We start from the raw sequence: 15372 nt of genomic DNA on the forward strand, positions 1-15372 counted from the left end.
GCAGAGAGGCTTTTGAAAGTCTGCCAACTTCCACGACTTTTGTGTGAAAATTGCAAAAACTGACCGCACATTTTTATATGAGAAAAATTGATTTGTAAGTGAGTCTCAAACGTAACTGAAGTGGCTATCTGAGGCTTTGTCTGTGAGATAATAATAATATGGTTTTAAACATCCGAGCAAATCAGATAAGACAAAACACTAAATGAACAAGGTAGCTAATGTATTATTACTTACTGATGGTGACAACAAAGCTAACTCTGCATCCATCTGTCATAAAGTTTTTCTCTGAGCATTCTGTAGCAGCAAAAGCCAGTCTGACACTCATTTTCCTCACTTCTTCTAAAAAAAAAAATGTTGTCCTGGGTCTCTTCGAGAGTCTCATGATGGTGCAAAAAATTGCAAAACAGATTTCATATTCTTAACCTCAGTATCTTTTATGTGGTGAGTTGTTGACTTGTTTCACAGTTTCTTCATTCTCTCTGACTGTATGACATGTAACCAGATTCAAACAGGTGTTGATAAATTGCTATTGCAGTCTCCGGAAAAGTTGAGTTACCATTTGACATTTGCTGAAACCAAAAATGCATGCATTTTAAGCGCATGCACAGTGTCTTCATGTCATATTTCGTAGTGACTTGGCTGGTATTTAATGCCAACCACGTCTTTTTTTTTCCTAGCCTGCATCAGGTATTTTATTCCCTAATCAGAAGCAGGTGTTTTATTTCTTAAATCTAACCATGTGGCTTTAGTGTGTTTGTAAAAGCATCAAAACCACCAATTTCAACTTTGATCACAAAAGCAGGTGAACAATTTTCTTCTTGAGTCAAACACGGATCCCCAGCACACTTCCTACAGAGGCCCTATCTGTAGGTGATAAACCTGACATGTGTTGTTTGTGCATGTTTCCCAAAGGTAAATAAAGATTTAAATAGATATTGTGTGCATGTGCATAAATGACATTAAGTATCTATGTATTAAACACATCAATTTGAAGTTTTGACTTCAAGAAGCACAAAAATGGTGACATATTTTCCTGGTGACTGTGCTGCGTAAAGAGAAGTAGGCTTTTAGGGCTAAGACTCTGAAGAGACATGAGCTTAAACGGCTTATTTTTCGACACTGAGAGGTTGCTTAAAGTGGCAGAATAAGATATGGCTTTCTCAAGACCAGCTTTAAAAGGAAAGCTTCTTTTGTGAAGTGTTGGATCAAGAATACAGAGCATGAAATGAGCCTAAGAGGCCTTCTTTAAAGTCCTTTTCTTCTACGTTATAAGCCTAGGTCGCCTCCTTAATACGCTGCCTGCAAGTGTGTGTGGCTTTCCGTCACACCGCATGCTAAAACTGTCAAAGTAGCAAACATAGAGTCGACGATGACACTGGAAACTGAGATATTGCACTAATGTTCACACCTCTGTTTATGCATTACACTTCAGCGTTGCTGCGTCTTTTTTTTTTCTATAAATGGCCTATAATAAGCATCTAATACACCCTTGTTAGAGAGTTTCCTGTTTGAATATTCAAAAACTTGAAATCACAGGACAGTAATTCAGCTTAGTTGTATTCTGACAACAAACATGCAGCACATGTGAAAACTGTCTGAAAGCTGCCATGGTGCAGAATGCATCTACATAGTTTTTAATCTGCCTTCAAGAATTCTTTTTGAGGAAGTCACACTTCAGCATTTGAGGCTTGTTCGCCCATCTACCTCTGAGCCTGCCATCCACAGGATTTAAGCAGAGTAGACAAACCCAGACCAAAGAAAGAGTCTGTCTGTCACACTTCTGACTCTGTCAGTTCTGTCCTTTCCCCTGTCAGAACAACAGTGTGTCGTTGTGCTCACACATTTCTGCTCCCCTGAGACCCACAGCGTTTTAGAGTTAAAGGTGTAGTGTTGCCAGGGGGTTTCATTGAAAGAAGATTTTTTTTTTCCCAAAGACATTTTTGTTTCTTGATGTTGAATGAACGACTGATTTATGTTCTGTCGGCACACAGGAAATAAATGCAGAAATGCGCTGAAAAAGAGGATGAACAGTTCTGAAACCGAAGGGGAGACTGAACCATAGAGAGGGGTAGAGAAGTAAATGGAATGAGAGCTTGTTGGCATGGTGATAAACTGACTGATGTGGGGGGGTTTTGTTCTCCCGAAGAGGAAGACATTCTAAAACGATGATTGCTGCCTTTATATGCAGCTTCATGATAGCTTTGAATAATCTTTTAGTCCTCGTTTTGATGCCATACATATCTTCTGTGTTTGTGTTGTTCAGCTTAAACGTAATCATTCAGTTTAATTGGTTTGGTACCAAACTTAATAGTCGTCAACTTGCCCTTTGAACCCAATTATCATCAGGCTGTTGTCAGTTTTCAGACACAGCTGCATTGTAGCTTCTACAAATCATACAGACCCTGAGTACTGCAGTGTTTGTGTCTCAAATCTGCAAATACGCTGATATTATGCTGGATCAAAATGAGAAAAAACAGTGGATTGCATCATCCTGATTGGCCTCTCTGGATGGTGATCCAGTAAATGGAATTATGGACACAGTTAGACACACATAATAGGTTTCCACCAGTGGGTGGCTGGGCTCAGCTTCAGAGATGTGATAAGGAGCTCAGACATGAAAACAAGACCTGAGAAGAGCCAGCTGAGTTGGTTTGGGCATCTGATTTGGATATCTGCTGGGTGGCTTTCATTCTGGGCATGTCAAACTGTGAGGAGGCCCAGAATCCCCCAGAAAGTTTACCCATCCATAGCCTTGAGATTACCCCGGAAAACCCAGAACGTGTCATTGGAGAAAGGGACATCTGGAATTCTCTGCTTCACCTGCTGCCACTGTGGCTCATGGAGCATCACTTCAGCAGCCTCTTTTCAACAACCGCTTACAGAAAATAGAAAACTCCTATTTATCATCCTCTGTCACAGGCAAAATATACCAGTTATTAGAAAATAAATAGGTTTCATCTATTTCATCTCATTTGATGAGTGTGCAACTCGCATTAAGGCTAACCGTGCGTTTTCATTATGTCTCCAGGCTGCTGAGGGAGCAATGGATCAGAGCCAAGTACGAAAGAAATGAGTTTGAGTTTATCGAGAAGCAGGAACCTTACTCTGCAGGTACGTGTGTTTGGAAACCTTTGTGTCATCATTACATGTGTCATCAGTTTATATGTTCCTCCACATGGCTCTGACATCATCTAAACTGATTAGTTGAACTTGATCCATGCTCTGATGGAACGTTGTGAAAGTGCTGATTCTGTCTTCAAGAGCTGTCGAGCTATACTGAAACTTCACCCACAAAAGCCTCGATTATCTTAAGAATTGATTTGACTACAGACATGAAAGTAGGAACAACCAACCTCAAGTATTTTACCCCATGAAATAAAGGAATGCAAAGTAAGAAAGCATGAAGGAGTCTTTTCATTAATATTTAGTAATGGTTTGTGCATTGAAAGGCTCAGCTTGAACACCAGAAGAGTAGTTGTAGAGTTCACTGCGTTACACACAGTCGTAGGTGTTTTATGATTTTTGGTAGATATGAAACTGGAGCTTGGTTCATGTGAGCACTAAGACTGAAAACAGGCTAAACTAGCTATACTGGCTCAGGATGAAGGTAACAAAATGTAGTCAAACTCACCTCGAAGTGAACTGATCAGCTCATTGTTTAAAACATTCCTGGTTGCCTGTAAATCTCATGCTAATGTCAAGACTCCAAATCCCAGTGCCCCAGGCAGGAAACAGTCCTCAGCCAGGTTAGCTGTTCTCTACTGCTTCCACTTTTTATGCAAAGCTTTGAAATTGAAATCAGACTAACTGGATCACGGTTGTATCTTCATATTCATGAGACAAATAAAAGCTTCTCATTTAACTCCTCTTGAAATGTAGTATTTTTATTGCCAATCCATTTTATTTTGCCCATCTTGAGAGAAAGAAATGTAGAATGTCACGTTAATGCTTGATATATAGTGACATGACAGAGATCACAGCTCTTAAAAACAGCTATTTATTCTTTATATCTATTTCTAACTCCTCCCAAATTTGTTCAAACACCGAAAGGAAGTTTTCTGCACTGTCTGGATCTATGACAGATGACAGATGAGGCTCGAAGACGTGAATTAGCTCTGAGGACGCTCCAAGTCTGTGGATCCAAAACAAAAGCAGCTACAGGTTAGCTGTAATAACTATCCACTGAGTTGGTGTGCAACTAAGTATACAGGTTTGGGCTCTGTACCTGTGTAAATGTTATGCTTGTGTCTTTAAATGTCTTCGGCATTGGCTGCCAGTCTAAGGGGAAAAAAAGACATTTCTGTCTTACATTTGTGGGAAAAGAGAAAAACGAACAAATGCACAGATGCACGCGTGGACCAGCGCACTTTTTTTTCTTTGTTTCGTACACTCGTTTTTTATTTAAATCAGGGAGTTGGCCGATCTGTTTTCATGTCAGATGTTTTTTTTTGTTTACCCTTCAATAAGCAGAACCTTGAAAACTCTTTGAACAATCATCTCCCAGCGGGTGCCCGGCAGCAGAAACTCAATTACCCCCCCGCAACATCCATTGATGTCTTTCAAACGTTCATTTTGATCCTTCTTCTCCTAAGTGGTTGCGTATATGTTTGCTGTTAAAAGCGTATTCAAGCAGTGACATTGTAATTGTCACTGCTGGAGAGTGGAACTGCCATTAAAACAGTGAGTGCATTTGGGTGTGTGTGTGTGTGTGTGTGTGTGTGCGTGTGTGTGTGTGTGTGTGTGTGGAAGCTGCGAATACTTTACTTGTGTGGCCCATGCACACATGCGTCTACAAGTATACATTTCACATCTTGGAGAAGATGGTCTTCTCTGATTGGCTTTCAGTGACCTCACCCTTTTTATTGATACAGTGGAGAACGATGCACACACACACAGACACACTCATAGTGTAAATGTACGAGTCAGTTCTCTATTTGAGCATTTCTGCTCACTTCATCAGTCACTGTGAGGAACATGGCGTGCGAATGACGTACGTGTGTTTGTGTGGGGGCTGAGTTCAGCTATAGGCAGTAACCTGGCCTCCACTGTAGCCACCATTGATCGGGTGTGCAAAGGACAGGAGAAGAAAGGGTGCAGGGGAAGGAGGCAAGGGTGGGGACAAGGAGGGCTATTGATCGATGAGGTAATGCCTGTGTAGGTGAATGTTTCCAGTCAGAAAGTCACAGACACAAAGTGCAAATTGCGCAGAGAGGATTAAATGAAAAAACAGTGACGTACAGAACAGAGAGCAGCAGAGTAGATGAAATGAGCGAGCATGAAAACACCTCATGAGATATTTGATTGTGATTCAAGAAAAAAGTCACATGAGCTTAACCAGTTGTGGTGTTGATGTCTGTGATTACAGAGCATAAAGAGACGAACAGAATTTCACTTCAAAGCGCCACCACTTTCATATTTTTCACATTATTTTCATATCAGCAGAATATTTTGGAAAGCTCAGAGTATGAACACAGAATTCTGCTGCTCACTCCAGAGAATTGTTATTCACTTGTGTTGTTTTGTTTGCAGACCTCAAATCTACAATTTTAGTTCTCAGAGGCAGTATAATTATTACAGTGCAAGCACGTAGTGATGAGATTGTGAAATTATAATTGCAGTCCCTTTATACTACGCACATACACTCTGAAGAAGTTATATATGAATGATTAAATAAACAAGTTAGAACCATGAAACACTGGTACATGGTACTGACCTTGTTTAATTCACCCACTGCAGAGCCCTCTTGTCGTGGTCCATGTTTGTGATGTGTGCAGTGAGGATTTTTCCATTGCTTCCCTCTTTCAGTTTACAGGAACTTGGCCTGAGATTTGAGCTTTCTCTAGTTCCCTTAAGATGTTAGGTGTACCTACCCAACTGTTGACAGCTCCATCAATCTAGATGAAGCTATCGATCCAGATATAGATGAGTGTGTGTGTGTGTGTGTGTGTGTACTTATTTCCATATAACATGCTCTTTTTCAAGAGGATGATTTAAATGTTGTGAAAAGGCATCTCTTTTCTGATCTTATTAGAATAATCTTATTGTGGTCTCTGACTCATCAACAGTTTTCTGCTGCCTGACGTGAAATACCTGAAATGTTTCCAACAGGGAGCGGTTGGTTTTAATTCTTTCCTGTCACTCTGACAACAAAGCCTTCTTACCTTTGTTTGTAACAAATGTAGCACATCACATTGGAGGTTCTATCTTACCTAAGCCAGTGAAACCGGCTCCAACCAGTCTTTCCAATCTGCTTGCATTCTGGCCTTTTAATTTCCAGTTGGCTCCGAGTCCGATGCTGCCGTTGATGGCTCTGAACATGATATCGTGGCACTCCACAGATTTGTAGTTGAATTTATTTTGAAATTGAAATTGAGGCAAGCATCAAAAATGGATTTCCTAAAACTGAGCAGCAGAAGCGACACTGACACACTTCCTGAAGAAGTGTGTGGAAAAACCTTTCAAACTCATTACCTCCCGCAACACTCACCCATATAGTCCTTAATGGCACAGAGCCATTTATGGGCTTTTTCATTTGAATTTTTAGCATAGGAGTTGGAGTTTGTTTCACTTTTACCACTTCTAATAAAACATCCGAATTTAAATGAGTCATTTCCTCGCATTCAAGTCACAGAAATGGGTGCAGATTAAACGGACCTCAGAATCTGACTGAAATGGAAGATAACAGAGAAAAGAGGGCAGTGTGGGCGATTTCCTGAAATAGACCGAAAAAAGCCTTCGCAGGCTAAGTATAGAGCTGCTTGTCATGACAGCATACCCTGAAAAGGGGATGTTTGATGTACACAAACATGTGCTGAGTCATGCTACAATTCCTGCTAAATTCTCCCCTTCCTTATTTGTTTCTTCTTGGTCTGCTTTGTTTTCTCTCTTCCTCTTTGTGTTGTTGAGATTTCAAACAATCTTTAATTTCAGCCCCAACCTGAGTGCATCATCCTGCACCAACCGGTTACAGTATCTCCCCATTCTTCAGTTTGATCTCTGTTCGGTATCAGCCTCCCTACCACACGCTGTTTTTTTCTTCTTTTTTGTCTGTCAGGGTACCGAGAGGGGTTTCTATGGAAACGGGGAAGAGACAACGGTCAGTTCCTGAGTCGAAAGTTCGTCCTGTCAGAGAGGGAGGGAGCACTCAAATACTTCAACAAGCAGGATGTAAGCAAGATGATACAGCTGATTTAGTTTTACAGAAGTGTCTACAGGGGCAGGATTTCAATGCTTTCAAAAGCCAATGCTCTCTACAATGTTCTAAGTTCTGTTCTGCTTCTATTAAGGCCAGGGATCCCAAGGCAATGATGAAAATTGAAACCCTCAATGCCACCTTTCAACCGGCCAAGATTGGCAATCCCTGCGGCCTGCAGATCACCTACCTGAAAGACAACAGCACAAGGAACATTTTTGTCTACCACAGTGACGCTAAGGTACACCGTCACACCCACCTGTATACTGCAAGTGGAGTAAGTCCAACTATTTATCCTAATTTGCTCCATGTCAGGTCTCAGATCAAACTAGAACAGAGCATCAAAGGTAGCATACACATTGTCTGCTTTAGTAAACGCACTCGGACAAGAAAGTGTTCATTAAATGTCCATTTTCTTTCTCCATAACCACAGATGTAAACGTTCAGAAGCGTCAGCAGACACTGTCCAATCAGAAGATAGCTTTTTAACAGCACATACAGTCGTGTGTTGCTTTGAGTCTTGGACTGTTACTCTGAGGGCTAAGTTCTGGCTTTTAGTTTGGATTTGGTCATGTTTCAAATCCATGTTTCATCATAGTATCCCAAAGTCATGAAGTCCTCTGACTGCCTCCGCTTTCTTCTTGTGTAACAGCAACCGAGAGTTGCTGTGATGATTCACATAACGCGCAATATCTGACTGATCCCAAATATTAACACTGCTTGTATCGTGTATAAATGTAAAAAAAAGTACAGGTTTTATGGCGTGTTTTATTTTTTTTTTTACAATAAGTGTTTCATGTTTGTTGGTCCAATAGCAAGCCTTGAGGAAATTACCTGTATTTTTTTTGGAGAGTTTTTGGAAAATGTTTTGGTGGACAGTGTTCTAAGCCGGTGCAGTTAAGTGCTTGGACATTTTCAGCATTCATGAATGTATAAGCAATTATTAATAATGCATATGTGTGCTGAATTTATAAAGCTGTATTAATTTCTACCACTTTTTTTTGCGTGCCCTCTGTGTCTCAGTGGGAATTTTAGGCTGCTGAGACTCATATTTGCTGCTTCATCTTTAGAATTTCCGATTAAAATAAGAGAAGAAGGGAGATTTAATCAGAACTGAGAATATTAAAGAGGAAAAAAAAGGCGGATACTAATAGTGATTCAGTGAAGAAAAACAGGAGAGACAGGGTGAGGGGGAGCACTGCCCCCTCTGCTGGCTGAGCAGTGTTACTGACAGCTGTGACAGGAAGGTTCACCGGGTTCAGTCGCTGTCACTCCTTTCTGTGGTGGAGTTATCAGCAGCAGCCACAAAGCACAGATGCTGTTGACTGCAGCTTACCGTGTGTAAAATATGCCATCGCTGGCGAACTAAAGAGGACATTAAAATCTCAAAAGTCCAGCAGAACATGCCGCCACTGAGAGAGTTTGTTTTTCCACAGGAGATGGTCGACTGGTTCAACGCTATCAGAGCAGCCAGGTTCCACTACCTGCAGGTGGCCTTCCCTGGAGCAAGTGATGAAGAGGTGACCCTCGCTGTTATCTAGCTGGTCGTTAAAGAAAATGAATGAAATCTTTGTGCATTTCTAAAGCAGTACTTGAACACAAGAAACTACGCAAATTGCTAGTTTCATGCACATGCTTATCGTTACATGGATATCTTTTTCTGCTCTCCAGCTGGTGCCAAAACTGACACGAAACTTTATGAAAGAGGGCTTCATGGAGAAAACCGGTCCAAAGGTTTGTTTTGTTCTTGCTGGATACCAGCGCCCGTCTGAAGTGAAACAAGCATTGATAGGCCGATAAATACTTAGTTCCACCCCAGTTTCAGTGTTCTATCAGCTCAAATCTGGCCAAACTGTCATTGGATAGACAAGTATCTCGTAGCTACCTGTACCATTGTGTTGCGCCAGCCTAGAATGAGTACTGAACTGTTTTTTACAACCTATCAGCGACACGTTTCCAACACTGCAAACTGTATGTAAGCAGCTTGTTGAAAGACCCGCTCATGAATTATTAATGGTAGTTTGACATTTTCAAAGGCATAATGCAGTTTTGAGATTGCAAGTATCTTTTTTTCTCTTCTTTCCTATCCTCTAAATTTTCAGATTAACTTTAGTGAGTCTATTAAGTTTATTGTGTTTGAGTGCACAAGCTGTGGTTTGCTGTGTAACAGGTGAACACAACTTAATTTGAGAAGAGGCAGAAAGCTCCAAACTGACAACATTAAGGTGCTGAAAGCACTGTAAGTTTACACGGGTTCCTCAAGAATACTGGGCATCAGCATCAGATCGATTAAGATTTACTGTCCTCCTCAGTTGAGGTTCAGTTCAAAGAGTTTATCCTCTCTGATGTTTTCAAAATTTAATCATGTTCAAATTCACCCCTCTTCTGGAGCTTCAAGGACTCCAAAATGTACTTAAGCAATCAAACGGTGTGAATAGTGTTCAAACTAATCTATAGATATTGAAAAATTATTTTTTTAAGGTTAATTGTGGCACAAGTTATCATGAAAAACAACCTTGCATCATTTAGACTTCATTTTTTTCTTCAACCTTCAGAGCCGTTAAAATGTGAAATGCAAAGACTGAGTTTGCATTTAATTTCTCTTGATAATTTATTTATTTTTTTATCCCTTACTGCCCCAGCACACAGAGGGCTTCAAGAAGAGGTGGTTTACCATGGATGACAGGCGGCTCATGTATTTCAAGGACCCTCTGGTAAGAAGAGACTTGATTCCTTCTGACCTTTGATTTGATTTTATTTGTTGGACTCAGTTTGTTGGCGTGACATCCGCCTGTCTGTCCGTCTCCCAGGACGCCTACGCCCGAGGTGAGGTGTTCATTGGCAGCAAAGAGAACAGCTACACCGTCCTGGCCGGGCTTCCCCCGTCCACACAGGGCTGCCACTGGAACCACGGCATCACCATCATCACACCAGACAGGAAGTTCCTATTTGCCTGCGAGACTGAGGCCGAGCAACGCGATTGGATAGCCGCTTTCCAGAGAGTCATCAACAGGCCAATGAGACCGCAGGAATACGCAGGTTATTAATGATCCTGGAGCATTTGATGTGTGGAATTTTATGAATTCTTATATAACTTTAAATTCTAAAGCTCGCATACACAAAAAAAGTGTTTATTAGAAGCTCCAACTCAATGGTGGCCAAGTATCTTTACAGTGTAAGCAAAAACTCGAATAAAAAAACACCACAAAACTATTTCATTTGAAAGAAAACTAAGTGGCTATCTTAATAATTGTCTTTTCATGTCCAAAACTGAAGTGTAAATATGCCTGTAATAAGTTTTAAGAAATATACAGCAAAATGACAATAGAAGTATCACATTGCAAACAGTTTACAGGCTGAAAATGAAGTGCTCTGATGTAAACCTTGTAGATGTGTTTGGGGATATGTACTGAATTACATGGCGACATGAGAATGCAAACGCCATGACTGCGCCTCGCTTTACTTGTTTGTCTCTACAGTGGAGGCCCATTTTAAACATAAGCCCTGAAGCCCGCGGGAAGTCGCAACTCAACTGGACCGGCCCAGTCTCAGTGAGATCAGAGACAGTCCCTGCAGCGTGTGCGAAGAGAACATGGTGGGCATCGATGGGTTTGGGGTCAGAAGAGGGTTTTGGAACGTTCCGAGATAAGAAAAGACGAAGACAACGAAGAGGAAGCCAGGGGGACTCCAGTCTAAGTGTAGACAACTGTTAGGATCCCCATGGTGTGATCCAAGGACTAAGTAGATGATGTCATCCCTTTTGCGCCTACCAAACTTGTGCTGTACATTATACCAGACAACCCCCCCCCTTTCCTTAGCCATGTGACCCTCCCTTGCAACAAGCTCCCCTCTTCCCTGAATTTTGTCTTGTGAATGGTTCATTCTGCCTGTAATTTACTGTAATTATGTAATCTAGAGTCCTTTCACTGGTTGCTTAACAAAGACGATGCATTGTTCAGTTATTGAATGTACAGTTTTGATGACAGTGGCTTACCCTGCGTGTGGAATTGTGATGTTTTCATTAAGGACGCTGTGAAGTTTGAACCTCCGGCACTGAAACCCTGGTAAACCTGAATCTACCAAGTGCTGTTAACAACAAATATGCATACAGAACTCACACACAAACTCTCAGTGAACACCACCGCTGTTAACATAGCTGGGGCAGGCTGATCTGCATCCAGGCAGGGTTCTTTTAAAACCTCAGTCTTACAGCTGTTCTCTTATTTATTTGTACTGTTGAACATACAGAGTCACCGTAGACGTAATTATTGCTGCTTTCAAGGATTGTAATGTGACAGGATTGTAATTTATAAAACACTTAAACTCTTCGTTTTACTTTTTGCATCTTGTTTTGAAGACACATGTTAGTCCTTACATCATAGTGAGAGTTGTTTCATTGATGATGATGACGTCAATACAGATGAGTCTGAAATCACGTGGCAGTGTTTGGATTATTCTCAGTGTTCACTCCTGTCTTCTGTAGGATTACATCCACTTTTCAGCTCAGCATCCCACCTGCTGTCACATTCTGATTCCACTGATGCTAAATCCTGACTGTTGAATGAAAAACAACCAAAGTCAAACCAATAGTAGCTTGTTTAAGCATGACTGACTGACATATAGTCACAGGTTTTCCGGGCCTTTAAAACAATTTAAACATGATGCCATCAACATAGCACAATGCAAGATGCTGTTGAATTAGCATTCAGACAGGCATAGGCAATACAGTTATAAAAATTAACTTCACTCCAGCAGATGGAGCACTTCCATTAAATGAGAAAAGATGAGAGTAAGACGACATCATCCTTTAACTAGAAAGAAGCCGCCGAAGCCAATTGAAAAAGATTTTTTACAGACTGACTGCAAATATAAGGAATAGTTAGATATTTTGGTAATGCTCCCACTGTCTCTCTGTCTTCCATTAGAAGAGTACTCTACTGATTATTATTATCATTCTGCTATAATGTCACAATGACAACAGGCAGACGTAAAAGCATCGGAGTTCTTGTTGTACAACCATTCAACACATCTGTAGCTGCTGAATCCTGTGGCTGTGGCCTATCCCTGCTGAGGTGCACCCCAGACAGGTGGCCACTCTGTCACATGACCCACACACATTCATGTAGCTAAACAAAGAACAAGTAAAGTAAAATGAAAATGATGAAAAGATGAAACGCTCGTCACAGCTAGTGTTTCTCCAAACTGCTGGCCTTAAGCAGAGATAAGAGACTGGAAGTGGGTTCCAGAGCATCTGCTGTCAAATGCCGTCTCCCAAATTTCTTACATTTTCACTCACATAGACTTAAACCCCACCTGACACTGACTTGGCTGACTTAAAAAAAATTAAACAACACCCGTACGCTCCCAAAATCCATTAAACGGATGCAAGCCAGAAGCAGTTAGCTTAGCTTTAAATAAGGGCCGAGAGTACGGAAAACAAGTAGCCTGGGTGCTAACAAATGTGTAACACAAATCATATTTGTTGTAACCAATGGGCATTATTCAGTTTCTAATAGCTGGCAGTGATCACAACCACTGGCTGAATGCGTCAGACTTGTCCTATTCATAACCTCGTCATGATGGTCTTCAATAAAGCTTTTTTGAACAGAATACACATTCTTATTATCCCCGAGCGCCACTTTCTCAACACAGTTGAAGTTATGGCAGATTGTGCCCATTGGTGTTCCCTTTTGAATCCCAAATCTGAAAAGAGGGGGGAAAATCATATTGATTCCAACATTAACAATGACCTTTATTTCACTGCAGACAGTATGAACCATAGATATCTCATGCTATGTCTCTCAGCTTCATTTTATTCGTGAGCATACCATCTTTGCATTTCTTGCCTGCAACACATTCCGAAAGAGAGCTTGAACAGTGAAGCTTTTACCGCTTTGTAATGTAACTTAAAAGATATTCTGGCATCGAGGCCACCAAACTGCTAAAGCATTTTAGCTGTTGCAGTATTTTGTCCCATTCTTCCTGCAAACATGTCATGTCGGCAGCAGCAAGGGTTGCCGTTGCATTTTTTCATTTCAAATTTCTCCATATATTCTCCTCTTGGGGTCAGATAAGGACTGCAGGCATACCCGTGCCAAACCGATGTACCTGGGAAAGATGTCGTCTTGAAGGCAGCATCACCGATACGACCCCAAACCCATCACAGAGCCTGGCAACTGGACTTGTTCCTGACGACAGTCTGGACGATGCCTTTTGTTTTTGATCCACTGTGTCCATGTCTTCTGATAAAGATCTAGAGTACTGATTGGTCTAAAAACAATGTACGCTTCCACCCTAGATGCCTCGGAGCCCAGAGAAGTTGACCCTGCATCTGGACAACGTTAACATAAGGCTTCTTTTTGGCACAGTAAATGTTTAGATGCCATTTGTGAATATAACTCCATATCATGGTTCTCGGCAAAGATCTATTGTCAAAGTGTATATCAGCTAAAGATGAGTCACAGTTCTTAATGCAGTGATGAAAGATCCAGCTTCGGCTCGCCCCCTTGCCCTATACACACTGAAATTCCTCCAGAGTCATTGAATTGTTTGATATTCTGTACCATGGAGGGAAAATTCCCTCTAATATTTGAGTTTTTATTTCAGTCACTTTCTCACAAACTGGGGATCCTTTGCCCATTTTTGCTCCTCAAAGACTCAAAGCCTTTCATGGACACTACTTTGTACTGACTGATAATGACAATCACCCGTTTAAAATAAAGTAATTGTATTTATTCATTTACCTCATTATAAGCTCTAAATTCGCACAGGTCTGGAGATATACAGACTCAAACAGACGTGTTGGAGACAGATCGATACTGTCTGCAAGCACATTCAAGTCAAAGTAAATGTGAGAATTACTGAGTTTTATTGTTTGTTTTTTTTCAATTTTCCTACCGTTGCAGTTTGGGTGTGTAAAAAAGAGCTGGGATGTGTTACTGCGATCCGTGTGACTGCTGGTGTAAATGTCACATGATGGTCTCGCCGGTCTTGACACAAACTTCCGCACACGGGCTCCCCGGTTACGGACATATGGCTAAATCAATGTTTCTTCAGTCTGGCTGTCTTGTTGTCGTTGGCAACTGGGTTGTCATGGTAAACTGCTCAGACAGAGAGCCACTGAGCTGCAGCCGCCAGGTTGGACCCACACAGGAAGTGTTTAAAATGGGTGGGACATTGGCACAGCAGTCACAGTGTAATTCCTGAAGATAATATTATAGCCACTGGAACATGTAGCAAATGTCTCTTAATGATGAAGCTGCCATTTCATTACCAGATAGTTTGGCCTGGATGTAAGAGCTGAAACCCTAACTTGGGTTAATGGCTGTTTTCATTAAAGCATTTTAATAGTGTATTAGATAACCCAGACTGCCTTATTTCTGCTCAGTTAATATCAACAACTCAAAGTATTTTCCTTCTGTTAGAGGCTAATGAATGGAATTTCTTGTAGCGCCTCTGGAAAACCTTGCACAGCTGTCCTATCCATGTAGTCCTGCTACCGTTTTGACCAGACAGCTGGAGTTTAGACTGTGAAATTAGCTAATCACAGGAAACACGGCAGGAGCAGCAGCTGGACTGAAACAACCCAGAAAATACAGCAATAAGTGGCAATGACTGGGGTCCAAGCAAAATGCTAAGCATTTCAAATCAAACCGTATTCATAGATTGTTACATTTCTGGTGAGCAGTGTTTGACCACCAGGGGTTTTAAACCGTGGCCTCTGCATCACAGTGGAACAGGATTCACTGGTTGTGCCACTGGAGCCACAAAACTGCTCACACGTTGAGGTCACAACATCACGGGTGTAAAAATGTTTGTGTGTATTATCAAATGTTCTGTTGATGTTTGATCAAACCTTTGGTGAAACAGGAAATGCTGTGCGTAAAGTACCACCTACAGTTAGACAGTGAATGTCGCTGTGCACTTATTTGACTTACATGACATCTGGTATCTAAAGACTGCCTGTGCTGCTTTCGTTTGCGTTTGAAGACTCCGGACATTCCTACATCTACAGGACATAATATGACACAGTCGAAACTCAATATTGGATGCCTGTGATCTCTGGTCCTCCTGCAGCCCTGCATTTACAAAACAGACAGGTTTCTGTCACGGAAATCACTGCATGAGCTCTGAAATCCTTCCGCCTGTGAACATACCATCCACAAATGCAGGTTAAAGCT

At 41.3% G+C, this 15372-nt stretch overlaps 1 protein-coding gene across 2 annotated transcripts in view; it reads left to right on the forward strand.

Annotated features, from left to right (window-relative positions):
- LOC140277993 (arf-GAP with dual PH domain-containing protein 1) overlaps window positions 1-15372 on the forward strand; it is a 123269-nt gene that overhangs the window by 11841 nt on the left and 96056 nt on the right. Inside the window, exons 4-11 of one of the 2 annotated variants that reach the window (XR_011909171.1) lie at window positions 3029-3111; window positions 7055-7167; window positions 7287-7433; window positions 8629-8712; window positions 8864-8926; window positions 9835-9906; window positions 10003-10231; window positions 10672-11242. Coding sequence is in view for 1 of the 2 variants with exons in the window: in XM_072372866.1 (XP_072228967.1) it covers window positions 3029-3111; window positions 7055-7167; window positions 7287-7433; window positions 8629-8712; window positions 8864-8926; window positions 9835-9906; window positions 10003-10231; window positions 10672-10700 (820 nt within the window). In the remaining variant the exon portion in view is untranslated. Of the gene's footprint in view, window positions 1-3028; window positions 3112-7054; window positions 7168-7286; window positions 7434-8628; window positions 8713-8863; window positions 8927-9834; window positions 9907-10002; window positions 10232-10671; window positions 11628-15372 lie in introns of those variants that run through there. The other variant, XM_072372866.1, reaches the window with a different exon arrangement.

This window comes from Leuresthes tenuis, unplaced genomic scaffold (genome assembly GCF_036924035.1).
Source record: "Leuresthes tenuis unplaced genomic scaffold, fLeuTen1.0.hap1 SCAF_20, whole genome shotgun sequence".
Lineage (NCBI taxonomy): Eukaryota > Metazoa > Chordata > Actinopteri > Atheriniformes > Atherinopsidae > Leuresthes > Leuresthes tenuis.